The sequence below is a fragment of the Calypte anna genome, chromosome Z (genome assembly GCF_003957555.1).
Source record: "Calypte anna isolate BGI_N300 chromosome Z, bCalAnn1_v1.p, whole genome shotgun sequence".
Lineage (NCBI taxonomy): Eukaryota > Metazoa > Chordata > Aves > Apodiformes > Trochilidae > Calypte > Calypte anna.
This window is the reverse complement of record NC_044274.1, coordinates 41097644-41124071: the sequence shown is the minus strand read 5'-3', so window position 1 is coordinate 41124071 and position 26428 is coordinate 41097644. Positions and strand designations below refer to the sequence as shown.

General features: G+C 38.5%; 1 protein-coding gene across 1 annotated transcript in view; it reads left to right on the top strand.

Moving 5' to 3' along the window:
* ADAMTSL1 (ADAMTS like 1) overlaps positions 1-26428 on the top strand; it is a 301999-nt gene that overhangs the window by 138397 nt on the left and 137174 nt on the right. Inside the window, exons 3-4 of the mRNA XM_030467596.1 lie at positions 10519-10646; positions 23343-23388. Of these exons, the coding sequence (XP_030323456.1) occupies positions 10519-10646; positions 23343-23388 (174 nt within the window). The remainder of the gene's footprint in view (positions 1-10518; positions 10647-23342; positions 23389-26428) is intronic.

Genomic DNA, 26428 nt, shown 5'->3' with positions numbered 1-26428 from the left:
TAAATAAACTCTGAAGTGTATACTTAATTCCTAAGTGCCCCATGAGCATTTTTTTTCCTGTCCTTTATTTTTTATGTGGCATCTTGAGCTTTCTCCATTATTTTTTTCTTCCTTTACTTCTACATCTTCCCTTCACCCTGTTTTTCCTTCCTTTCTCTCTCCTTTTCACCCTTCCTCTCTTACTCTCTCTCTCTTTCCATCCTATTTTTTTACATAAATATTTCCCTTTTAGTTTTCCTGCTTCCACTGAGGCTTAATGCTTCAACCCCTTTATATGGCCTCTTGTTGTTAAAACAAATACAAAGCTCCATGAGGTAACTGAGGGAGATGGCAGACCATCAGAGGAACACGAGGCTTCACTTACTTTGAATAAACCTCATGGTTGCAAATGTTTATCTGAAATTACACAAATTTTTAGAGCTCTCCACCCTTCTCTGAAATGCTTCCTGACCAGAGAGTACCATCTTCCTGCTGCAACCTCCTGCACCTTGTCTTAGTGCTCTATCCTGCACCAGAGGAGGCTGAGCCACCCCCAGGGCTAAGGAGCCTGTTAAAATCTGTGCTGGCATGGCAAGGTCTTGTAGCACAGACTTTCAGAACCATAGTTTCTAAATCCAGTTCCGTGGGGTTTTGTGAACACGAAAGGGCTTACTGTTGGATGTCATGACCTCTATGGAGATGTAGGTTGGACGAGTATCTGGAGATATATATACATATATATATATACTATATATACTCAGTCTCTTAGGGGGAGACAGTGTCACCTGTGGAGCTGGGAGTGTCAGCCACGTGTTGGCCATTTTTTCTTGAAGCTGATGAACAGAGACCATCCAGCATGCAGCTTTCAGTTCTCCACATTAGAAAACACTTTGCATGCAACAGGCCTTGTTACAGACAACAGTTTTACTTTTCTACTTTCTGTCTGCCTCTGTGGGTTCTTTCCCCACCTAAGTTCTGGCTGCATGGAAGGCACTTTTGAACCCATGCTGTTGGGTGGGTTCTGATTTCTAGTAAGTGGTTTCACGCATTTTGCATCTGAGCAGGTCCAAACCTTGGAAACCCTTCTGAGTCAATTAGGTGACAAGTCTGAGGCTGAGCCAGCTTGGACCTGCTCTGTACTGGATCACCCATGCCTGGTGTTTACACCAGCATGGCAAGATTTAAATACAACAGGGTGTTGTAACTTGGGTCTGTGCAAGCAAGAAAGAAAGCTCTTGTATTCCTGTTGCTCTGATGGCATATATTTTCATATGGGCAAGTGGAGTGAGAGATAGGACTGATCTGAGTTTTATAAGGCACTGTTATAAAATGTTACAGGGAGCACAGTGTGCAGAGTGTTGAAGTGATTCGGTGTCAGCTCCATCCTCTGCCAGCAACCCTCCCCCAGCTGGCTGCTGCCCTTTTAGGAGAATAAATGAGCTCACATTTGGCACATTTCTCCTGGGATACAACTTCCCAGTCCAGGTTTGGTAATGGATGTTTAGCTTCTAAAGTCCTGAGATGTCTGCTTAGTGTTTCCTCCATTTTGTTGCGGAGTAGAAGCTGTGTACCTATTGCACGTTTTAAGACCTGCACATAACAGGTACATGGTTTGTTTCTGGGTAGGAAGAATCTCATGGAACTGTGGGGACATATCTGGAAATGTTTTTATCCTTCAGAGAGCACTTGATTTTTTGAGTAAATTACTGTCAGAGGATGAAAATGTGGACAACGCTGAGACTGTTTTCAGGATGACAAGAGTTTAGTGTGAGACTTTGTCCTTATTACTTTTGCAATAACCATATCAGGTCATGTGTGACTAGGAATGTAGGAGGGGTTGTTTTCCCCTAGATGATCCTTTGCTTTCCTGAGCAAAAGGACAGTTGCCATAAATTTCCTTTTTCTGTTCCCTTAGTAAGGACCCTAGCTTGCATGACTGTGTCGCTAAGAATATAAGAAGACAAAAGGGAGCACAGCTCTGAAAAGGACCACCATAGCAAATTTCTGCTTGTGTCCCTGGGAACTGAGATAGCTGTATGTGTATCAGGTGTCTTCCATCATGGTATAGAAAACTTGTCCACCTACTGCTCTTCTCCTTGTCTGTGTTCACAAAAGCAGATTAAGTGCTGAAAAACTCAAAAACAGGTTTCCTGTGAGATTTCCTCTTCTCTCCTCATGAAGGTGTCTTACCCTGTTCCTCTGAAGTGATGGATGATTTTGAAGCAGAAGAGAGTAAATTAAAAATTACCAAGAAGGAGATTTGGATTCCTTTTCAGGATGATGAAATGAAAAAATAAATCATGGACTATTTATCTGCACTAGCAAAGTCTGCAATATTATCTGCACTAGCAATAAAGTGGTTACCCAAAGTAAAGTATATACCCCCCCTCACGAGTGCTCCGTTGCCAGTGCCTTGCATGGGGCATTGAGTCACCCAGATTAAGGGTGCCAGGGGGTTTCCATAGGAAATACTCTCTAGATGCCCTTGCAGGCCTTTTGCCTCGTCTTTCAAGTGTAAAGCAGGTAAAAATTCCTCAGTTAATTTCCATGACTGTGGAAGCCTGGAGCAAGTGGGCTGGTTCACAGACCCACACCCAGTAGGAGGCAGCTGCTGCCCTCCAGGGAGCAGTGTAGGGTGTATAGTCACTTCCACCTTGAGAGATCTGATGCTCTTTACAGCTGCATTTCTTTCCAGGTTGTTTGTGTCCTGGTTTAGGACAGATAGAACTAACTTTCTGTCTTGTAATTTTGCTCTTAGCTAAATCTCTTCTATGCAGCTGTATTTGCTGAAAGTAACAGCAAGCTTCTCAGGCAGTGTCTGCATCTAGGACTGATAAAACTCAATGTTTACAGTTACTGCTGGAAAATGCTATGCAGAACCACAGCCAAATTCTACCCAATTCTGAGAAACATGTTCCAGAAAGAGAAAGGAAATAAAGAGGTCGCATCTACAATCCTCCTTTAGGGAGGAATGTACAAGACAGGTGACCAAAATTACCACACGGAGTATTCCATCCCATACGTGTCATGCTTGGTATAAATTTGAGGGATTACGAGGGTCAAGTCTCTTCCTTCTTCCTGCTTCTTTGCCCATGGCTAGCATCCTGGGAGAGTTTCACTCATTTTCTGCCTGTGGTCCTGATCACCACCCTCTTGAATCCTATCTCCAGCTCCTGACTGCTGCTGACTCCAGAAGTCCAGCCTGGACTTTCCCAGGGTTGCCCTGCAGCCTCAGTGGGGGTGTGAGCATTAATGGGGGAAAGATGTGAGGAGCATGGTATAGCTTTTCTGCATATTTGTAGATAGTTAATTTTTTTCTTTTTTTTATTATTGCTGTTTTATTAAAGCTGTGTAGTTAAGTGTTCAACCCATATGTCTCTTTCCTTTATTATCTCTCCTTTCTTTATCGGGGAGGGGAGGGAGATTGATAGAGAGCATCTGTCACTCGGTTAATTGCCAGACCAGTGTTAACCATGGCAGTTTGACAGAGAAATGTTTTAGCAGTTGGTTTGATCTGGTCTTGTGATTAGCCACGTGGAACAACCTGCAGTTCATCATGGGAGCAATTGTACAGGCTCAGTGTGTCAGGTGGGGAAAACAGCTCTGGCACCTTGAGCACAACGGCATATTCTTTTCTTTACTTCTGAGAATAAAACTCCTATTACTTTAGCTCCTGTTACTTTTGTGTGGTTCTTTTAGATTGTGACTGGGTGGCAGGTCTGGTGGCTGAAGGCCTCTCTTCACCTTTACATAGAGTGCAGCCAAGCTAATGGGAAGACAAAGCTACTTACCACACACCAGCTAAACAGTGTTTATCCATGTTGACCCTGAAGCAGACCCCTTGGGAAAACAAAGTCAAAGCTCGTTCCCATTAAGCCCTTGAATGTGTTGCTAAGGATGGACTTGTGACCTCTGCTTTCATGAGGTGCATAAAATCTACTTGGAGCCAGAGAAGAACTATCGTTATGGAGAATTCTCTGCTTCCAGGAAATTAAGCTCCTCACAAGCATAAGGCTTAGTTTAATAATAATTGTGGCTTTCTTCGATACGGCACGATTATGATGGAAGTGTGGATATGCTTCAGTCATACAGTACTGTTTAAAATTATGAGCCAGTCTTTGCCTAGCTACATTAAACATGGGTTTTGTGCATTGCAAACTGAACATGTGACATATTTTACTCATGATGTTTCTAAGATAATAACTCTGAAAAGTTTCAATAGCCAGTCCGGAATGACTTGCATGTAAACAATTGGTTTGACAGGAATTGCCAGTATTAATTCAACTGGCAGTGATTTTTTTTTTTTCTGACTTTCCTTTCTTCAGACGCCAGAGATTTCCAAGCAGTGTCCCATTTGAGCTACAATCCAGCTGTTACCTTGGGTAGCACATATACACCAAATTGTGCAAATGAAGTCTTATAAACCACATATGTACATTGGTTAAAGCTTTAAAATATATTTTTCTTAAAGAGATGAAGTCACTGGCCTTGTCTCCTGCTGTTACACACCTAGATAAATGCTGACAGCATTTTCTTCCTTGTTCACTACAGACAGCACTACAGTATTGTGTGATGTGTTTATTGGACCTCAGTGACAAACTAAGATCAAAGGATGACCAAAAATTATTCAAAAAGGGAGAATGTGTGGCTTGGGAAGAATTCATATTGGGATGCACTTGGACATATCTGAAAAAGGAAGGCAGAAAGACCATGTAGATAATGGGGAAAAAACATCGGTTTTCTGTCCCTAATATAATTTTCACAGTAGCAAAAGCCAAGTTTAAGCAGTGGCCTCAGAGGAGCCTTGCATATTGTCACTGACAGTTCATCATACCCCTAAACAGTTGCGCTGTGATAAGAACCAGATGATTTACATTCTGAACTAAACCCAGTGGTGTGTATCATCTGGGAAATAACTGCTACTTAAAGTCTGTTTCAGTGCCTTAGTCCTTGAAGAGGTTAACTGTATTTTTCACTACCTATATTGCTGTTTAATCTAGGGAACACACTGGATGCTTGAGAAATATGAATTTATCAGTTGTTTACTGAATGAAGAGGAAGATTGGAACCCTGAGCAAGTGAGCAGCTATTAAATTACGTTATCTGCATCTACCCACAGTCTTTTCTGTTGGGATTTGTCGGGACAGAGCAGTTTCAAACAAAATTTTAAATTAACTTCCAATATGCAACCAAGATTCATTTTCTTATGGCTGAACTCCTTTCACACGTGTCAGAATATGAACAGAGGTCTTGCTGCTTTTCATGTTTCTCCCTTTGGGCACGTATGCACATGTGCCCACATGCTTTTGAAAGACACATGGTTGTCTCATCAAGAACACAGCTCCTGGATGAAGAGGCAGTTGTTGTGATTTAAAGATATGTGTTGTTTTTTACATATTGTTGCTGGTAGTTTAAACAATTTTCTGTATGCTGTGTGTTAATAGAGGTGCTAGGAATGACCTGTTACTCATCTCACAGTCTGAATACAATATAAATGCCTGACAACTCCCTAATAAATTCACAAATTACTGTTAAACACTGAAGCTGTATTTTTTTAAAAATAAGGTACCTAGCTCTTTTAGTCTTACTTGGTTATGTCAAGAAAGTTTTGTCTATATTATAAGAAGTCCTTTGTATTCCTCATAGTTTAAAGCCTTTTTTAAAATTTATTTTATAAGCATCTTTACCTGAGTACCCTATTAAACCACTGTCAGTGGCTTAATCTTGTACACATGATCCTTCTTACTTCACTGCCTAAAAAGCACCAAGCTTCCTTCTCTTTCTCATCAGAATACCTGGGGGTGCTCGTGCCCGTTTCCTCTGGAGCTGGTGTGTTGAGTCATAGCTGCAGGATCACCCTCAGGTTAAGTGTGTATTAGGGTAATGAGGGCTAAAAAGCAAGCTGATTTTGATTAGTGTTAGCAGGCTTGGTTTATGTCGGTTAATATTAGTAGGCCAATTTCTTGCAGGTGACCTTTCTGCCATTGATGCTGTAGATGTTGGGACATCGTGAATTTTGTGCTGACAAAGCAGTAGGTGTTTTCTTGAGAACTCTGAATGAGAACCTCCTAGAATGGATGAAAACCAGAGGGAAGGTATCCTGATACCAGCAGTGGGACATATTAAATCTTCGTGACTCTGATTTTTGCTTCTTTGACATACATTTGCATACCGAGAAGCAACAACCTAAGGCACTTCTGTCAGAGATAAATTAAATTTTCTAAGTGCTACTTAAGGAAGTTTTAAGTGGTGGCAGCTTTACTGCTTTCCACTTTAGAGGCCTGCACCCCCTTTTATCTTTTTTTTTTTTTTCTTTTGTTTGGACTTTATGGCAGAAACTTTATGGCAGGTTTTATAAGTACTGTAGAAGTTCCTGTACTGCAGAATACTGGAATGTTCTTGATTGTCATCAGGAGTATTTTAACGTAGGCTCTTCAGTTTAGTTCACTTGGTTAAATTACTGTTTAGTAGTATAAGCTACTTTTGAAAATTCTGTGCTAGACAGCAAATTCTTATCTGTTGTTATATATCATTTAAAGGTGCAATAGGCCTGCAATATACAATCTTCAGATTGAAATAGCTTTTTTGGCATTGCTAAAATTTCAGGCTCAGTCTTAAGTGTGTAGATCACAGTAGGGAAAACCACTCTACTTTCTTTTAATGTTAAACATGGTTGGAGTTGAAATGAATTATGTTTATTCCACTTGTTAAAAGAAAACTTGGAGCCTTTTCCAGCTTGAGTTCACATGCTTTCTGGGAATGTATGTCTTATAACGAATCTTGGAATGCAAATAACAGGCACATGGCCCTCCTCTGGGTGGGAATACAGTTTATTTCAGAAAAACTTGGACCATCAGAATATCTAGCTGTGCTGATGCTTTTAATTTGTGATGAGGTAAGAGCACATGGTTCACAAGACTTAACTTTGCAAACCTTTTTAATTATGTCTTTGGACTTTCAAGGGGTGGCGAATGATAAGGACGAGCACCCATTTGCTGTTTTAAGAGATTTGATTCCTTGTAAACTACGAGCAGGTACACACATTTTCTTTTTAGCAACCTAAAAGTGTAAACTAATGGTTTCATTTTACAAAAAATACTGTACAGAAAATAATCAGCAAAAAAACCCTCCGTAAATTGTCAGGTCACCCCTCTTATTTTACTCGTAAATGTTAATAGGAGTACATCTAGAGGATGTATAACATCTGGCCATAGTCAGAATTTGATCATTTATGTTACTTTAATTTTTATGTTTTACTCTTGCCATTTACTGTGTTGAAAATAAATCCATTAGCATTTTAATAAAGGTAAGCTAGACTGAGAGCACAAAGTAATTATTATACACAAATTAAGTAAATCCAGTATCATCTCTCACAGACTAAATTGATATACCTTTTTTTCCCCATCAGTATATCCAAAACAAAATTACATCAAAGTAAATGTTGGAGCAACAAAAAGCTGACTCAGTTACCCATCTAAATTATCTTTCAAAAGCCATTCTGCAGAAAGAAGTGCAGAAGGTGTTTAAGATGCCATTACAGACTGTTTACCATTAAGCAAATTGAAAATGTAGGAGGCCACACCATAGAATGATAATTTTATTTGGCATAGCTGGCAACCTCCACTTGAAAAAAGTTCTTAAGACAGGATAGCAAGATCAGAGTGAAGTTGCTTCAGCAGAGCTTTTTTTTTTAGGAAATATTGCCTGCTGCCTACTTGGTATTGCTTCTCATTTGGAAGAGTTACTTGATTAATTAGGAAAAAAAAAGAAAAAAAAAAAAAGTGTTTACAAACTTAATTGGTTCCTCTTTCTAGCCCTGCTTCTGTGTTCCTGAATTCTTTTGACTTTCTGGAGCTTTCATTTGACCTAAGCATGTTTTGGACAAGATCCTAAAGATCTTTCAAAGGGATAGTTCTCCTTTGTTCCAAAAAGCCAAATAGATTCAGATCTATTTAAAGTGTCATTTGTGTATCTACCTTTTAAAATACTCTGGTTTAAAAAAGGAGCACTTTTTCCCTCAAAGGGCCTGCGAACAGCAAGATGAGGACAGCAACAGGTGACCACTGTGAAATGACAGGGAGATGCAGCTGGGTCATCAATGTCTGTTGCTCTGCACTGGTCCTGCACCTGACCCTTGCCACTCATCAAGCTCTTCATTTCAGAAGAAATCAGCATATCTAGTGTGTTTGCAGAGAGCTAAATCCTTTCTCTTTTAACCTATTCTGCCCAAACAGACTGACTTATTCTTCAGGATCAGGTTTGGACTGTGTCTTGATAAAAACAATAAAACCAGGGGAAGGCAACAATGGAAAATGGCTGGATAAATCTTATTTTATTTTTTTTCTCCTTTAAGAAATATCTCCACTGAAGTTTGCCAATTTGGCATTCAGTCTGAGCTCACTTAAGCATATTTAACATGATCAACTTTCATTCAGTTACCACTAATTTATTATGCTAGTGTATCTCAGAGTAGTATCATGCTTTTGGAAGGAATATAACAACACAATTACTCTGTCAGCCTGAGTAAGCAAAATACTGATCCATGAGCCAGTAACTCACTTCAAGGCATTAGGACTCCCATGGGACCATGGGAACACCACTGGCAATGATTTCACCCTTCAGATGCATGGAACTAACGAATGTCAGAGGATGAGAATGTGTACAACAACCAGATTACAGACCTTCTCTTTTCAGAAGAACAGAGTTCAGTGTGGGCCTTATTACTGAGCTGAGCATACAGACAGCTGATAGAAAACATCGGCTTATAATTCAGCTGTTCTTATGCCTGGCTGGTTACTCAGCATCACAACACTAGTGGGTGAATTGCAATCCATGTGCAAAATTTTATAGGACTAAGTGATTTTTTCATATTTGGAAATTCTATAATTTTTACTATTTAACATATACAGTGTATTCCTGGCTCCTTAAAGTATACTGACTAGTTAACCTCTTACCTTGATGAATCACAATTAGTATACATTTAATATGCTAACACACCGGATTTTGTCCTACAGACACAGATTGATCAGTTTAGGATCTTGGTTATGTGTAAAAAATTCACTATCTTCCCCAAACAAATGTATATTGAAACTGTTCCCAGTCCTTAACCATCAACAACATTCTTCATTTTTTTTTTTCCTATCAATAACTATATTCAAGATTGGTTTGTTTTATCATGTTTCAGATTCCATGAAAAAACTTTTACACAGTGATAGATAAAATTATTTCTGTGCTAAGTTATCTCTGTGTCTCAAGTGTTCCCTCAGCATTGAAAATAAAGTTTCAGGCTAGCAAGGATGCTTGTTAACATTTCACTGCTGAAGGTGTACCACTAAAGTGTCCCCAGTACAGGTGTCTTGCCCTCTTGTTTATTCTAAATACAATTAGAATTAGCTGTTCACCACATGTTGACCCAGAGCACAAGCCAAGCTTTGAAGGAGAACACTGCCTGGTGTCCAGCAGACAAAGGCATTTTCCATGCAGCTTTGCATGCTTCTGTATGTTACTCTTCCAGCAAAATCGCATCATCCAGGAGGAACAATATATATTTAAATTATATTTAATTATTTGTGTTCCTAAAGATCTATGTTTCTGCGATGCATTTTCATGATTGAAAATGAAAAGCTGGATGAATGCATAGTTGCATTACTTGAGACAGGTACTGATGTACATCTATGAGGAAATCCTAGAAGAGTTGAGCATTTCTGAGTATGTATATGCTGCTTCTTTAAAAAAGTTGTTAGTGCCCAACCAGTGACATTAGCAATAGTGCTGCCTGGGTCTCAGCCTAACATCGCAGAAATCTAGCTTTCTGGTTGTCTGCACTTTCTTTTTTAGGTTAGAAATTAGTAGGAATAGAAAAGTTAGGGAAACTTTGTCCAGAAAGTTTTATTGGACAGAGAAGGACCAATGGTAGTTCCAGTTCCTTACAGTGAATGCATGAAAGTCATTATGTTCAGTGTCTTTGAATCACATCGATTCACTGTGTTGCAATTCTTATTTCCCTTGGGACCATCTTGGAGGGCACTTTTTAGTATGCCCTTTCATAATTTTTAACCCAGCAAACAAAAAACTTCAAAACACAATTTCTAATATGTACAGTACTACCTATACCCCTTTATTTTAATTGGAAAAAAAAATCCATAGCCTCACTGTTGTCCAAAGTACTTTTTTATAATAGCCATCAACAGTCTCAAAGTGAGATAGAGTATGATACTTAACAGATGAAAGAGAGAGTGCATGTAGCAACCCCAACTGCAAGAACTGGCTGCCAATAAGTAGGAATGTCAGAGAATAACAGATTGATTCAGTGCTTTCAGTGACCAAGATGATATCCTGTAAAAAGACAGGTTAAGCTAGCAACAATGTTTTTCTGTCCTTTAAATTATTTTTCCTGTTGTTTTTTGTTTGTTTGTTGTTTGTTTGTTGGTCTTTTTGTGTTGGTTTTTTTTGTTTGTTTGTTTGTTTTGGTGTTTTGGTTTGGTTTTTTTGTTTGGTTGTGGTTTTTGTTTGGTTTTTTTCTTTTCTCCCTCTTCTCAGAGCTCAAGAACAGCTCGCTCAGAGGAAGATCAAGACTCACTGTGGGATGCCTGGGGCTCATGGAGTGAATGTTCACGCACGTGTGGAGGAGGGGCTTCGTATTCCCTGAGACGCTGCCTGAGCAGCAAGTAAGTGGGTGAATGCTTTTTACTTTACTGGTGGGAGAAGTCAACCTACACACATATGTCAAACCATAAGAAATAAGCAGTAGAGGTCCTGAACTACACTGAAAATTCTGGCTCAGTGTCAAGAAATTGTGATGGTGTGTCTTTAATTCAGGCAAGCAGCCAAAATGCTTGGTAGGGCAACTGTTTTAAAATGTAGTGGGAACCAATGGAAATATAAAAGTTGCCTGAACAGCTTACAGAGCTGCCAGCTACTGAAAAGTGAAACCACCCTACACTTCACCATTTTAAGTACTAAGACTTTTCACACACTTATGCCAGACTACAATTAATTATCTATGTTTAGCACCTCAGTCTCAGCCACACTGAGACTGTGAAAGCATCTTATTGACCCAACATGGCATCCTCAGTATGTAAGAAAGAATGATAATTCTGTGAAGCTGTCTTACAAATTAGATTTCATCTGGAAATACCACCAAGCCTTCCCCCATAGGAGGTGCAGTATAAAGGTGAAGTCTGGCATCTGAAGTTTTATTCCTTCCTAAGTCACTAGATTGCCTTGTCATTTCCTCTCCATAGTATGTCTTAAGTTTTACCTGCAAAATATTTATAGCAAATACCATTTCTGTGTACTTTAGTAAAAATTTTACTGGCACAATAAACATGCTATATGTGATAAATATTAACAGATTTCTGATAAAGGATATGAAAGAAAACTCCAGACCCGGCCCAGTCTCTGTGCCTTACTGCCATATACTGCCAGTACTTATCTTTCATACAATACCTTACTATTGTCCCATCAGTACGTAAGCAGTGCTTCCTGCCTTAAGAAACTCGCTGCATACTTTGGCACATTCAGATGTGGAAGCCCTCTTTTTCCAGCATCGGATGTAGGAGAATAATAAGGTGCACAACTTTTGCTAGCCAGGAGCAATAAATCATAAATAGTAAAATTTGATCTGGAATTAGCACAGTATCAAATGCATGATAGGTTTTCCTTTTTCATGGTCTGTGTACAACTGTTAATGAAATAAAGGGTTTAAAAGATGAATTTTTGTGCTAGGCAAGCACTGTAAGCCACTAAGGAAAAGGCAGAGAGGGCCCAGGGTAAAGAAACTCATCCAGACTTTGCAGGTTTGGAAATGAGCCTGTGCACATTAATAATTCAAATCTGGCAAGGCTAGAACAAAATGTCCACCACTATGGGACAATTTCTTGGTTGGTACAGTTTATTTCATTAATTTGCTGTGTATAATTTCATGGCAGCATGAATAAAGATACTAGATACTTCTGGCAACTGAAAACTGGCAACACATTTAGATGTTTTGTAGATAATTAATCCTAAATATTTCTCAACTTATGAGGGATGTTCCTAATGCCTTATGTCTTTTCGTTCTGCATGAGGTGGCTTTCAGAGCATTTAATGAAAAGAGAGAGCCCAGTGCATCTGCTTTGAAGAAATGCAAATTAATTGCCCATTCCTAAACAGTGTTAATATATGCAGCTAAAAAAGGGAATCCAGTTTTCTTTCCAGCTTTTGCTTGCCAAAGTTATCTTAGTGCCTGTGTTGTTTTGTTTGGGAACATGGTTTGTGTTAGGCTTTTGCAGCTGTGATGAAAGAATGGAAAGTGCTAGTGAGAAATTCTATTTTCTGGTATTTTAGATGGAAAACATTTCAGGATAGGGGCTCTTTAACAATACATTTCATTAGAACAACTGGTCCTGATTATGCTAAGAACATTAAGTATGATATTAATATAAATAAATATGCCAGTCACACAAGCAGACAAGAGTTGTCAGCCCAAGTCAACTATGCATCCTGGTATCCTGTGCTGACAGCAAGCAGCACTAGGTCACTCCAGTGGTAGAATAAGCTCCAGAAAAATAAAATTTTGATAGCTAGTGGTTGAAGACCAGGCTGTACCTCAAAATATGACACTTTTCATTGCTTTGTTTGCAACAGGGTTTTATAACTTCAGATATTTTTGTTATTTGCATACAAGAACACACCTGTTTTAAAAGTTATAGCTTGCCTCAACTCACTTAAAAATGAGCCTCCCAGACTACTTATATATCAGGTGAATAAGTATTTATTTTTATCATTTCAGTTTGCCCTTCAGTTTCAGTAGCTTTTTTTTTTTTTATACACAAAGCTGAGGGAAAGAAACTCTTCCTTACCTCTTCTTTATCCTGAACTGTCATGGAGCACTTCTGGTCAAAATGTGAAGAGAGGAGAATCATAGCCCACCCCTATTTTTCTTGAGAGTCAAAGTACAAACTACAACTAAATTTCTATGGGGAGATGAGTTTAGCTGTTGGGTACTACTAGTATCCAGTTACTATCGGATTAGTAGTACCCATGGTATACTTTGGCTATCAGGATGCTGGAAATATATGGGCAGAGCAGGTAGAGTGATATTGCATTATGTCCTTTTTTTCCCTCTTCCTTGCAATGTGGTTATTGTATGTTGCAGTCTATCTACTGCTCAGTGCAGCTGCAGTTTGTCAGCAAGCGCAGGGATTGACAGTACTCACTCTTCAGTCCAAGTATTACTAAGGGCACATGTTGATTCCAGCAAATTAGAACAGAGTAATAAGTGGCTGAATGTCTTCTAGATATCTGAAATTTATGTGTGTTTATTTTATTTCCTTATACTGGAAAATATTATCAAATTGTGAAAGAAATAACAAGTTCCCTCATGTGAAGTTCACCCAGCCTGATCCTAAAAATGTTCTGGAATAGTACTTTATATATTGATAACTACTACAGTAATAGCAACAGTGCTTTGCTGTTTCTAGTTTTGACTAAAAGATAACTGTGATTTTTTTTTCCTGTATTTTTCCAAATTCATCATAATTTTCTATTAAAATAAGTACATAGGTAGCAAACAAGCAGGGTGTCCTAAAGTTTTTCAGATCTATCTAAGCTTATAAAAAATAAGTAGTCTTTTTCTCCTTTTTTTTTTTTTTTTTCAATCTTCTTGGAAACCCTACCTGTTACGGTTGCTGCTGCTACCATCTGAAACATTCAGCAAGGAACTGTTTGTGTTAGTATATAGAAGAGTGCTAAACTGGTTATGGAGTACCATGGATACTGAATCCTCACTCTTACCTCTGAGAAATAATGTGTAAACTGCTGAAAAAAGCGGAGGTTTCCTGCCACTAGATGAGGGGGGGTGTATGTTTATTGACAGAAGAAAGCCAACATATTCCTGACAAGTATCAGGGTTTAAAAAAAAAATTCTAAACCTAAAAAAAAACCCCTCAAACAAAACTCAAACAAACAACAACAACAAAAAAAAAAAAACCAAACAAAAAACCTCCAACAAAAACAAGAAAAAACCCCAAACAAGCCAGGGAACAAATATGAGAGTCACTATCTCAGCTTTTCAGCTTTTTTATGTGCTTCATAATGGCTCTGTTATTTGGTGGAATTTTTTTTTCCCCTTTTCACGTAGCTCCCTTCCTTCACCTGATGGCTGCCTTTGTAATGCAAGGGAACCACCAGTATGAAATACCCTTTCTATCAGCACTGCTTGCTAAATTATCTGAAGTAAGTAACTCACAAATTTGGTTGTTTAGCCCACTGTCATTGCACTCTGCAGGATGAAAAAGTAGGTCTGCATAAATGACTCTGAGTTTTAGTCAAGTTTGATGTGTTTGATCAGTAAAATAGCAGCCAAGACATAGCTTGGAGCTTGGAGGTTGTGTTTAACAAGCCAGCTATATAAGCTAAAATTAGCTCACTTTTATGCTATGAGACATTTTTCATAAGACAGAAGAAACCCAAAATAAATTGGATGCATATCACTAAGGAGGAACATATTTTCATTTTTATCACATATGGATTAGCAGCTGACCAATTAAGCATCAGATGGCTTGGTGTCTGGGGGAGGATAACAGAATAGGTATGGTTTTCATGTTAGTTTGAAGTTAAATAATATTGGACGAAGCCTTTACAATAACACTGACTAGCACTGAAAAGGTGACACATCAAATACTATGTCTTTTAAAAATGCTCTTTAAATTTTCAGCCATATATCCCTTTCATATCAAAACATTGTCTACTGCTGTGTTGCTGAATTCAGAGTTTATTCCAAGTATGTGGCTGTGGCCCCTTGTTTCAGGCTACAGTCATAGACTCATCTGTATCAGTGTATTAGGTTGCAAAACAATCTGAAGCTTTCCACAATGAACATTGATAAAAGGTCCTTTAAAATTTCTGAATGAAACTTACAATGAAACAATTATTCTCTTTTTTGGGTTGCTTTTTTATCAGATGCAAGCTAACGTAAATTACTGCAACTATTGTGCACTCTGCTCTAATCCTGTCACTATTACGTAAGTCAAATTATGTCACTTCATGAATTATTCCTTTGCCAATCAGCATAATCATTCTAAATATTGTGACTTTTTAATGACTTCTGGAATAAACCCTTTGCTAGCTACATATATATATGTAAAATAAAGAGCAAAATGTTTTGCACAAATGTTGTCATAATTGCTGAATACATCCACAAAATAAATAGTGTTCCAAAGAGGAATACAGTGTCACTCAATGGGAACACAGTCGATGTCATAAAAGTCTTAGGTCATCTGTGCTACCAATTATTTCAGAGGATATTTCCTATTACCCTGATCAAAATTAAACCTGTAAACTAGCTTAGTGTGTTACTTCCTGCAAAGGATTTTAGGAGACCTCAATAGTTGACTTGTTTTCTGCTTCTTTTGGTAAGTGTAGCTGCTTTATTTGAGAAAGGACATCTTCCATGCTGTATTGGGTGATTTTTTGAAACTTGAAAGAAATTTTGAGAGTATTTAGTTTATTGATGCTTCTGTTTAAAGCTATGCCATCTTGCAGTATATCTAAAAGGAATTTTTTTATTCTCTTAACTGGGATTAGTCAAATCTGTAGTTATGAGACTGTTTCCTGCTTTCATTTGATAGAGAAACATTTCCATTTTTGTGAGAAAAAATACAGTTCTAACTTCCTAGTGCTAAAAGCAGCAAGTGATAATCTTAAATTTGAGTTAATACTATTAAAAGGTGCAAATTTCACACAATCAGTATCAGCACTGTCATCTGTGGCATGATTGCTCGTTGTCTGTGAAGAACCATTTGGTCACATTGTGCTGGCTGTCCTAATTTCTGGCCTCCGCACCTTAGGGAATTATATAAAATATCTATAATAAGCTTTCTTAGTTTTGTTTTCCCATTAATTATGTTGCTTGAGTTGCCTCAGAGTAGTTATATGATGGTATTTAGGGCGAGAAACTGATCGGTGTAGTGATTAATAGGTAGACAGCATTGTTCCTATAGATGAGCAATGGGTATGGCCTCCATAAACCTATCTCTCTCTTCAGAAGTAAGAGACTACCTACCTAATAAAAGTAACTGTGAGGCCCTCAGTTGGATGATGTACTAGTCCCAGGTCTGGGTTCACCAAAAGAGGTCTTGCATATTCATAATTCTTTCAATAAATCTGTTGTGGTACTTACTACCTACAAAAAAAAATTGAGATACGATTCTCTAAAGCCCCAAGCAATTGATTATACATGAGGAAACCTGAGCATTTCAGTAGACCTGAGCTAACACAGGCCTAAGCTTCCTCAAAGCATGGAGTACTTGGGCTCCTGTTCAGCACATATCAAGACCAACTGAAAAATCTGGATCTAGATCCGAGCTCAGGTATGTTCAGATTTGAGTTGCTAGTACTTTGGGGACTTCTGTGTGTTTTAGATTGTGATACAGCAGGCCAGGTGAGATTTAGTATTTTATTTCCGCTTTGACTGTGAAGAGACCTCTTGACATTATTTTCATGAAGGGCACCTCTTTAGTTCTTGCTTTTTTCTGCCTTTCTTGGATAGTGAGCAATTGAAAAACATTTGCAACTGTAACTGCTTTCTGTATATCTGCAATATATGTTGTATGTGCAAAAACAAAGCTAAAGATACTTTTTAAAGTGTCTTAAGAAAATACAAAAGTGACAAAGAAATGTGAGAGACATGAAAGTAAACATTAGTCTGAAAGCAATCTGACAGATTTTTCTCCTTCTTTTCCTTTATTTTTCTTAAATTTGATTTTTGTCATTTTAATTAAACTAACCAGTCATATTTTACTGAGAGTTTAGGCAGTGTCATTTACTGCCAGCTTTTACTTAGAAATAACAATCAGTGGCTCTGAATAATGCAAATTTTAAGTTGGAATAAACGTTGTTCTGTTTAGGGAGGAAACATCCACAGCTTCTCTGGGACACCTGTTTCAGTGTCACACCACTTGCATCAGAAAAAAGGTTCATCCTTCTGTCCAATCTAAATCTCTCCTCTTTCAGTTTAACATCTTTGCCCCTTGACCTGTCAGTACAGGCTTTGGTAAAAGGTCTTTCTCCATCTTTTCTTTGAGCCCCTTTCTGTATTAAAAGGCTGCAGAAAAATTCCCGTGAGCTTTTTTTTCTTCAGGCTGAACATAAAATTATAAAGTCACAGAATACCTGTGAATACCACAGAATTTGGAAAGGACCCATAAGGATCATGAAGTCCAACTCCCTGTTCCTCACAGGACCTAAAACAAAACCAATGTCAAAGCACACCTTGAACTCTGACAGGCTTGGTACCATGACCACTTCACTGGAGATCCTGTTCCAGTGACTGGCAACCTCTCTCAGTGAAAAACCTTTTCCAAGTGCTGAACGTGAACTTCCCCTGACAGAGCCTTGTTCCATTTTCTTGTCTCCTGTCACTGGTCACCACAGCGAGGCAGTCAGTAACTCCTGCTCCTGTATTCCTCTGTGATGAAGTTTTATGCTGCCATGGGGTGATCCCTCAGCTTTTTTTCTCTAAGATGAACAAACCAAGTGACCTCAGCCACTCCTCATGAGTCTTGCTTTCAAGACCTTTCACCATCTTGGTCATTCTCTGCATCCTCGACAACACTCGAATAGTTTGATGTCTGTACTACACTGAGGTGGCCAAAACTACACACAGTACTCAAGATGGGACCAGGCCAGTGCAGTGCTCACTGGGACAGTCATCTCCCTCGATGGGCTGGTGAGGCTGTGCTTGATTCACCCCAGGATATGGATGGCCCCTTTGGATGTTGGGGCACATTGTTGACTCATAGGCAACTTGCCACCAACACAGACCCCCAGTTCTCTTACTGCAATGCTGCTCTCCAACCTCTTGTTCTCCAGTTTATATAACGAGGATTACCCTGTACCATGTGGAGAATCCTGCTCTTTTTCTTGTTAGAATTTTTATGGTAGGTGATTGCCCAGCTCTATAGTCTACCCAGATCTCCCTGTAAGGCCTCTCTATCCTCAAGGGAGTCCACAGCTTCTCCTAATTTAATACTATAAGAAGATGTACATTACTTAATGCACTTTCAACTCTTGCATCCATATATTTAATAAAACATTAAAGAGTATTGGCCCTAAAATTGAGTCCTGGGGAGCCCCACTGGTAACTGGCTGCCAGCTTGATTGTGACCCCATTTACTGTAACTCTTTGAGCCCAACCTGTCAGCTAGTTGTTCACCCAATGTATGTTGGACTTGTCTAGCAGTGTGCTGGACATTTTTTCCAGGTTACCATGACAATATCAAAAGTTTTGCTAAAATCCAAAATACCTATATATACTGGCTTCCCTTGGTCAGCTAAATGGGTCACCTTCTCATAAAAGGAAATGTAGTTAAACAGAACTTTCCCATCATCTTTGACCTGAACTCTCTCAGCCTTTATTCATAGAAAAGGTGTTCCAGACCTCTGATCAGTTTTGTGATCCTGTGGGAATGCCTTAACAAGTCACTTTCTGTCTTGCACTGAAGACTCCAGAGATGGATGCATCGCTGTAGCTGAGGTCTCACCAGAGTGGAGTAGAAGGGGAGAACTGCCTCCCTTGACTTGCTGGAAATGCTTCTTTTTATGCAGCCCAGGACAGAATTAGCTTTCTGACACTAAGCACACACTGTCAGCTCATAGCAAATTTTTCATCCTGAGTCCTTCTCTGCAGGGCTGCTCTAAGTTAATTAATCCCATATTTTGTATTGATACTGGGGATTTCCCTGATCCAGGTGCAGGACCTTGCACTTGGACTTGCTGAACTTCATGAGGTTCACATGGGCCCATTCATGCTAAGTACAATTGTTTGCATCAGACTAATCAATTCCCAAACAACAAGATCATGGAAAACATTATTTATGCAAAAATTAGGCTTTTGGTGGCTACAGATCAGTACCCATATTTTTATTGGCCTAGCCACCTACCTGCATGTTGTGAATTAAGTTGGTATTTTGTGTCCTAGGTGTTTAGTTTTTCAGTCCTGCAGAAAGAGTATTCATAAGATATGTAACTTAATTTACCAGGAAAATTTGGCTTGTCTATCCAAGCCCACTTTTCTTGTCTCAAAGTTAAGTGTTCCTGTAACTTTTCCAGTATATCACAGTTTTGACAAGGTGCAGACATCTGTAAGAGACAGTTTCCTAACATAAACAATAAAAGATTTTTACACTTGCAACATCAAGCTGTATGGCAAAACATATCATTGCATGTGCACAACCTATTGTGGCAGTCAATGTGCTTATTAACAAAAGGTTATGGAATTTTTTTCACATAAATTTTAAATTTATTGTTGATTCAATCATCTAAACATGGAGTTGGGCAGACACAACCAGGCAGTTTGAAAAAATGAACTTATAAAGTCATCACATCCTGATGCACCTTCCTTTTTCATAACAGTGTGGTGTCCATAGCCTTCCTTCATGTTCCGTTTACAGGAAAAAGAATATGCTGAGAGAATAAAAGATAATCTCTTTTCCCCAAGGAAAGACAAACACAGAAATTATATTGAGGATGAGAAGGGGTCATAATAGTGTGCAACATTTGGGAAGGAGGTAAGAGCAGCAAGGTGAGGAAAGAAAGAAGAAAGATGGCATCACTGTGTGTGTATAGTAGCCTCATGCCTGCTGGCACCAGGAGAAGGGCAGGGCTCATGCAGCCTGCCTATAATCTTGTGGGAGGTAAAAGATCCAAAGCCTAACATTCTCATAGGTACAGTGCAAAAACCAGAATCTGTCCCAGAAGAATGGTTATGAAAGGGTGTAACAATGAAGGAGAGTGAAGACTGGCCAACATACATCAACTTGTAAATCCCTGTAGTGAACCCCTGTAGTTGTATCAAAATTCATATCCACAGAAATAACCCACTTTTGTCTTATAGTTTCTTTCTTATGTGGAGACTTGCTTTTTAAGAAAAGTATTTCAAACTTTTAGGAGTGCTGAGACTGACAGAAGTTGATGAGATCCTCCTCCAGATCTCTTCTTTTCTCTTTTGTAGTTAACAGATAAAAGTAAATCTGGCATAGGATTGCTATTTTCTTGCATAGATTATGTCAAGGCTTCTGCCTCTAGCTAAGCACAAATACACATCTACTTTAGACCTTTAAGGGAAGGGACTTGGACTAAGTCCCTCTACAAAGTAGCCTGGAGAAATAAATACCAGAGTTTCAGGTTGTTTGTATTAGGAGAAGTGAATATTTTAATATCTTTAAAGTTGTTAACCTTTTTAAGAAACTTTACTAGAAACAAGTGACTAGGTTTGAAGAATGCCACATGATTCCCAGTAGCTTGCTTTTCTTCCATATTGGCATGAAAGTAATTGCCTGTCAAGCCAAGCTCTCAGCTACCTTTTTCTTCTGCAAAATCCCTTGCAGTGTATGGGTAACATAGAAGACAGCAGAAGTACCCCTTACTGCTCCCAGTCTTCTTGTTCTCCCCAAGGTGAACTTCCCATTTTGGATTACTTCTGACTTTTCCAGGTGGCTGTGTGTACTCCATGTTGATGTGGGTTCTCATACCTTGCAGACATCAGAGGATGTGTGGTGACTCTTATCTCACATGATCTCACTAAACTGCTATGGTCCTTTCTTGCATGTTCAATGTTTTGTTCTTTGGCCTTCTGCAAAGCATCCATGCTGAGATATGGGACCCATTGCATTAATTTGAATCCTGCCTAGAGGAGAAAACTGTCTGGCCTGGTGTCTTACAAGATGCTATGTGCCTCTTTCTAGCAGGATTAGGTTCCCTAGATGGTTTCAGCTTCCCTATTATAAATGCAGACAAGGGCAGAGACAGAATTTACTTTTAAAAATCAGAATTATGCCCCTGAAAAGCTGCTATTTACATTGATCAGTCTTTTCAACAAGTAATATGAGTTTGAAACAAAAAATAGAGTTTAAGAGAATCTATAATATTGCCCTGGAGCGGCGTGGATCTGAAACAAACTACCATGTATATCTGTTGTGAAAGTATATCACCTCAGGCTGAAAGCAGTCTGTCTGCTTTGGACTGCCAGGTGGTAGCTGAGAAACTACTGAGCATAAATAACTAAAACCCAAAGTTTGGTCTTGGAGAGGAGAAAAGGGGAGTTTTGCAAAAGTGGTTCCTAGTTTTATGAGTCATTACAGCTATAGCTTTATCTAGAATTGCAAATTTTTTTTCTGAACAACCCTAACCACTAGCAAACAGAGAGAAATTGAAAGAAAAATCTGAACAGTTCTGTGTATATGCCTAATGAAAGTACCTATTCCTTTCCCTGACTAGAAGAAAAGTGAAAACCAAGTGTGTTATCATTTCAAAACAGATAATGTGAAGAAATTGAAAAGAAGAATAAACTGTGAGGCAGCTCGTAGAAAGGAAGTTTAAATTTCTTGGCAGCTCAGTGGTCCTGAGCTTGATAAATTATGGTGATTGAAATTGTTGAAACAGCAGGTCTGTGTGAAGCAAAGAGATGTTGTTGAGATGGGTTGTATGGAATGGCTACAAGACAGATGGGGCATGAATCAAGCTTGCTGAGCAAGCTGCTTAGTGTGGTGTAGAAGGCCTGCCCTCAGACTGTCTCTATGCTGAATAGTAGACTTTTGTATTTGCTACTTATTGCTGTAAATCAATAGTATCTCTATTGAATGTTGTAAACAGGTTTGTCCTGAATCGAAGTATCTCTTCCAACTTGTCTGTATTGCTTGGGAGTAACTGGGATAGAGGTGTTGTGTATAGACAGGTGTGATTGTTTGTAGTCTATCGTGGTTATAATTTTTGTTATTGGACTACTTAAACTGTTTTTTCTAGTGCTAGATACTCTGTGCACACTTTTCATTTCTGTGCATGCTTGCAATGAGCAAAATTGACTTGAATTAGTTACATAACATTTCAATAATATGGAATAAGTAATATTTGTCTTATGTTAATAGCAGTCTGTATATAACAAAAGGTACACAAGAGAATATGTCATCTTTCTGCTTACATTACTCCTGAAAAAGTGACAGGCTTATTTACTTATCTTCTTTTTTTTTTTTTTTTTTTTTTTTTATGGTCATCTACACAACTGTGATACTTTTGAAAAACTGTTTTGGCATGATTTTTTACTGACATTGGTATAAATGACTACTGGCAAATTTTCACAAGTAAGTCTTGAGGAAGGTGGGAGGAAGGATGACCTTAATAATTTTAAGGAAATTCCTTTGGTTTATTTTAGAGTTAACTAAATATGGAAAAAGGGTTTTTGTTTTTGAAAAAATAAAGGAAAAAAGAATCACACGAATGCATGCAGATGCTGTCCTTTTCTTGGATACTACAAAGTAGTTTGGCTTGAAAACTTCAGTCTTGGCAGGCATTTAGTCCTCAAGGAATGTGTGCTTGCTAAATACTGGCCAAAAAAAAAAAAAAAAAAGAAAGAAAGAAAAAAAAAAAAGTAAGGAAAAAATAAAAAAAAAGAAAGAGAAAACAGAAGTTGTCATATTAAGAAATTTAAAATGTAAGGAATTCTATTTGTTTGAAGGGTAATCCTTGAAAGCCAAACCGTACATTCTCATTTGTACTGAGAACCTCAACAGAGCAGGAGTCTCTGAACTCAAAAAATACATGAATCTTTATTCAAGTTCAGATAATCAGAATACACACGTCTGAGGAGTAAAAAGGTATCTGGGTGTTGACCTTTCCTCTGGGAGCCCTGCCAGCATCAGGGGTCTGATATGGGTCTGCTGTGGAGGAAAAGTAGAGCCGTGGAGAGCACACATCAGGGCATGTGCTCTCCTTCACTTCTGCTGGGCCCAGGTGATCTTTGGATCTTTTCTGTGGCAGGGATCTGAGAACAGTGAGCGTCTGGCAGATGGGGAAATCAGAAGAGGGGAGGGGAAGGGAAGAGAGTTTTATTGTGTCCTCCCCTCATATCAAATTGGGGAAGAGCCCTGTCCTGCTATCTTGTCTTTTGATGTGTCTGATGGGAGGTTTCCTTCCTGCCAGTGCAGAGGTTGTTCCCTGGCTGACAAATCCCAGCTGCTCAGCCTCAGTGCTCAGGTGTCTGCCCTTGTGAAAACATCACGGATAGCTGGGAGATGCAGGACATTGCAAGTGTGATTCAGTTATTGATTTACAGCTAAGTTCTGTACTTCAGTCTCCAGAGTAATTTATAAACTGATACCAGCTTCTAAAGCCTTTTTTTTTTAAAGCAAAGAAAAACTGAGGAGTTTTGGAATTTGTACCCCAATGCCCTTGTGGGGACAGACAGCCCTTTACTTGGGGAAGAGGGTTGGTGAGGGATCTAATCACCTCATTAGAGGTCTTTGTAGGAAAAGATGTTGACACAGTAAACATTAGGTTTTTATATTGTTATTAATATTTGTGTGTTTGCTTTTAATTTTTGGACACAGGACCTGTGAAGGGCGAAATATCCGGTACCGGACATGCAGCAATGTGGTAAGTGAAGTACAGCTTTGATATGATACAAATCATCACATAGGATGATCACGTAGTCACAGTCATATTACGTAAAATTATTTGATAATGTGATAGGAAGAATGCTATAGCTATCTAAACTGCCTTTGTACCCCAGGGCTGTGGGTGAACTGCAATTTCTTGAAAAGCTGGAGAGATCATGGCAAAATATGATGCAAAAGCTGTTCGGAATGGATTGCAAACACAGCCTTTCCAAATAGACTGTCAGTGAAACTTCAGAGTTGCTCTTTACAACCCCTCTGGCAGAACCAAAACTGTTTATGTTCCCAGTATTGCTTCAGTAAGCAGCTGGTTCACATGGTGCAGCCTATCAGGCTGGAGGATTAAGCTGTTAGGGACTGAAGACAAGTTAGTAAGAGATATGTGTTTCTGTTCACCTGTGCCCTCCCAGCATTGGGATTCTGTTGCGTGTCTTAGAAAAGCTCTTTTGGTTAGCTCACACCAGTGTTTTGGCCTTTGCAAAGGCTCTTGCTTGTTTTTTATATATGGTGAATATAGTTTTCAATACAATAAAATAAAAGCCTTCAACTTCTGTGCTCACAAAAGTGGAAGTGTGTTTTCACCAGTGAAATGGAAATAAAGACTTTTATACGGAAAGTTTTATTGAGTGCCAAGAATAGTAAAAGCTCTCAAATTACATGAAGAAATGTCAGTTTTACCAGTAAAGATGGAAAATGAAATCAAACGTGCACTGGGCCAAGCTTTCTCATGCCTGATAGGAACATATTCAGAAGCCTTTCAATAGGTGCTTTGTCTAAAAAAGTTTAAAAGTTTAAGTTAAAAAAATGAATACATTCCCACATATTCAGCCTGTATTTCCTGCAAGAGGCCACAGTTCATAATGAAAGAAACTGCTTCTATCTGAGTTATACTCTCCTATGCAGTAAGATTTCTCACATTTCTTCCTCTGGAATTTGTTCTGGGTATATCCTTAGGGTTCCTGAAATCTTTGATAAGTCCAGGCATCTGCTTCACTAACTGACAGCAATGAGGGTAGTCAATAAATAAGTTTGCTGCCTGATTATCAGCCCAATTTCTGTCTTCAAGGCACTTAGGATACTTCATGACCTTGGAGGGAATGGGAAGGCTGATTTGTGCAACTGAAGTTACAAGCTATAGCTCTGTGGAGTATGACACAAAATAAAAAGGAGAAGCAAAAAAACAAAGAAACCAAACTGCTAAAGACTAATTGGACCACATTTAGACCTATAAGTTTAGTTTTGGGTTTGTGAATGCATGCCCATTGTGACAAGCACCCTCCCCTTCTCACCTGCTCTTGTGTGTGCTAAGTGAGACAAACTGCGTCCTGCTCTCCTGCCATTAGCAGGAGATACCATGGGTCACCCTTATGAAAGGCTGGGGTTTTACCCATGTTAAAGCCTATATTTTGAAATCATTAAATGTTGCAACTGTTCAAAATAAGGAAAAAAAAGTTAATGTTATTTTTGGCTCAAGTTCTGTTTTAGAATTGTGTACATGAACAGTTTTCTTTCAAAATAAAACCTGGTATCATTTTATCAGGCTATTCCTTTATGTACCTTGTATTTCACAATACTGATTCTAGACCATATCAAATATTCCAAACTGAATTTTTCCAAGTGCTTTACAATGTTGAAATCAGTGAAAGTTTTGGCACTGAATTATGAAGACACATGACTTCATTTATGAGTTTAATCCATTTTTTCCAGAGATGGTAAAGAATGAATTATGCTACATTGCTCTTTTCCTTAATAAAATGATTGAGTTTTTAATAAATGAGTAAAAATAAATGAGTTTTCATTTGTTTGTTTTATGGTGAACTTGCAAATTGAGCAGTTAACCAAACTATTCTTAAACTTCTGACTTCATCATATTTTGACTGGACACTCCGAAAACTTTTATGTCATTAGAAAAGTGCTTTTCTGTGTGCATTTTGCTGATATTTTATTTCAGAGGAAAGCATTTTCTGTCTTCCAGGTATGTTGAGCTTTTGATTCAGATGTTATGCCCTTTCAATTACTATCTTGACTACTGTGAGATACTGTGCACTGGTATTCACACCACCAGTCAGTGGAAGGAAACTGCCAACATGAGCAGCATCAGAACTTGTTGGAGGATATGTGGTGATCCTCAGCCCTATGTTTCTAGGGCTAGGTACAACTTTGAAATACCTTGTGCAGCACCAGTGGAAACCTAAAGCAGTTCTGAAACCCCAGATGTGGTGGTTCATTTATTTTCTCTTTAATGAAGTCTTATTTCTTTTGTTTCTAAAACCCAAAGATACATACACACAAACTGGGTCTTGAAAACAAATAACCTGTGACTTGTTGTGGAATTCTGCACTGGAAAAGGCACACAGTACTGTTTGCATTTTTTGTTAACTCTGATTTTGCCTTTTAAAATTTCATCCACAAAGACACTAGAAATCAGGAGGATGGAACTACCAGGTTCAAGGAGACTTCTGTTTTCATCTGCTAAGTGATAGTCTGTTGATTTAAAAGAAAATGAGAGCAAATCTCCTCATCTCACTCCTGCAAATGAAGCTAGCCATATCTTGTGGGAAATTCCTTTTGATTCTTGTGGAAATCATTGAGCCTTGAAGTAAAGCTTTCATTAACACTAGCTTGTTGGGTAACTCAGGAACTGATGTTATTAATAAAATCACTAACCTTTTTGTTTTCTGCAAGCTCTCTTTCTGTAAACAGATAATTCTGTTGCTTATATAACTGCCTTCTTTCAGGAAATGATGCGTAGTCACATATACTAAAAGCAAACTCTGTATTTCAAAGGTGAAATTGGAGAATGAGAAGAATACTTCTTGGAGTCTGGCAATGAACACGTTTTCTTAGGCACTATCATTTGCAAGATTTTGCTACAGCTGGTTTCAATTAATCCTGAAATTAAATTACAGAGGGGAAAAAAAACGAGATAAAGAGAGGCAAGGAGAGAGAGTAGCATGTCTGTTTCTTCAGTAACTGATATTATTCTATGGGTGCTGAGCCATTTTGCATAGTATAGACAA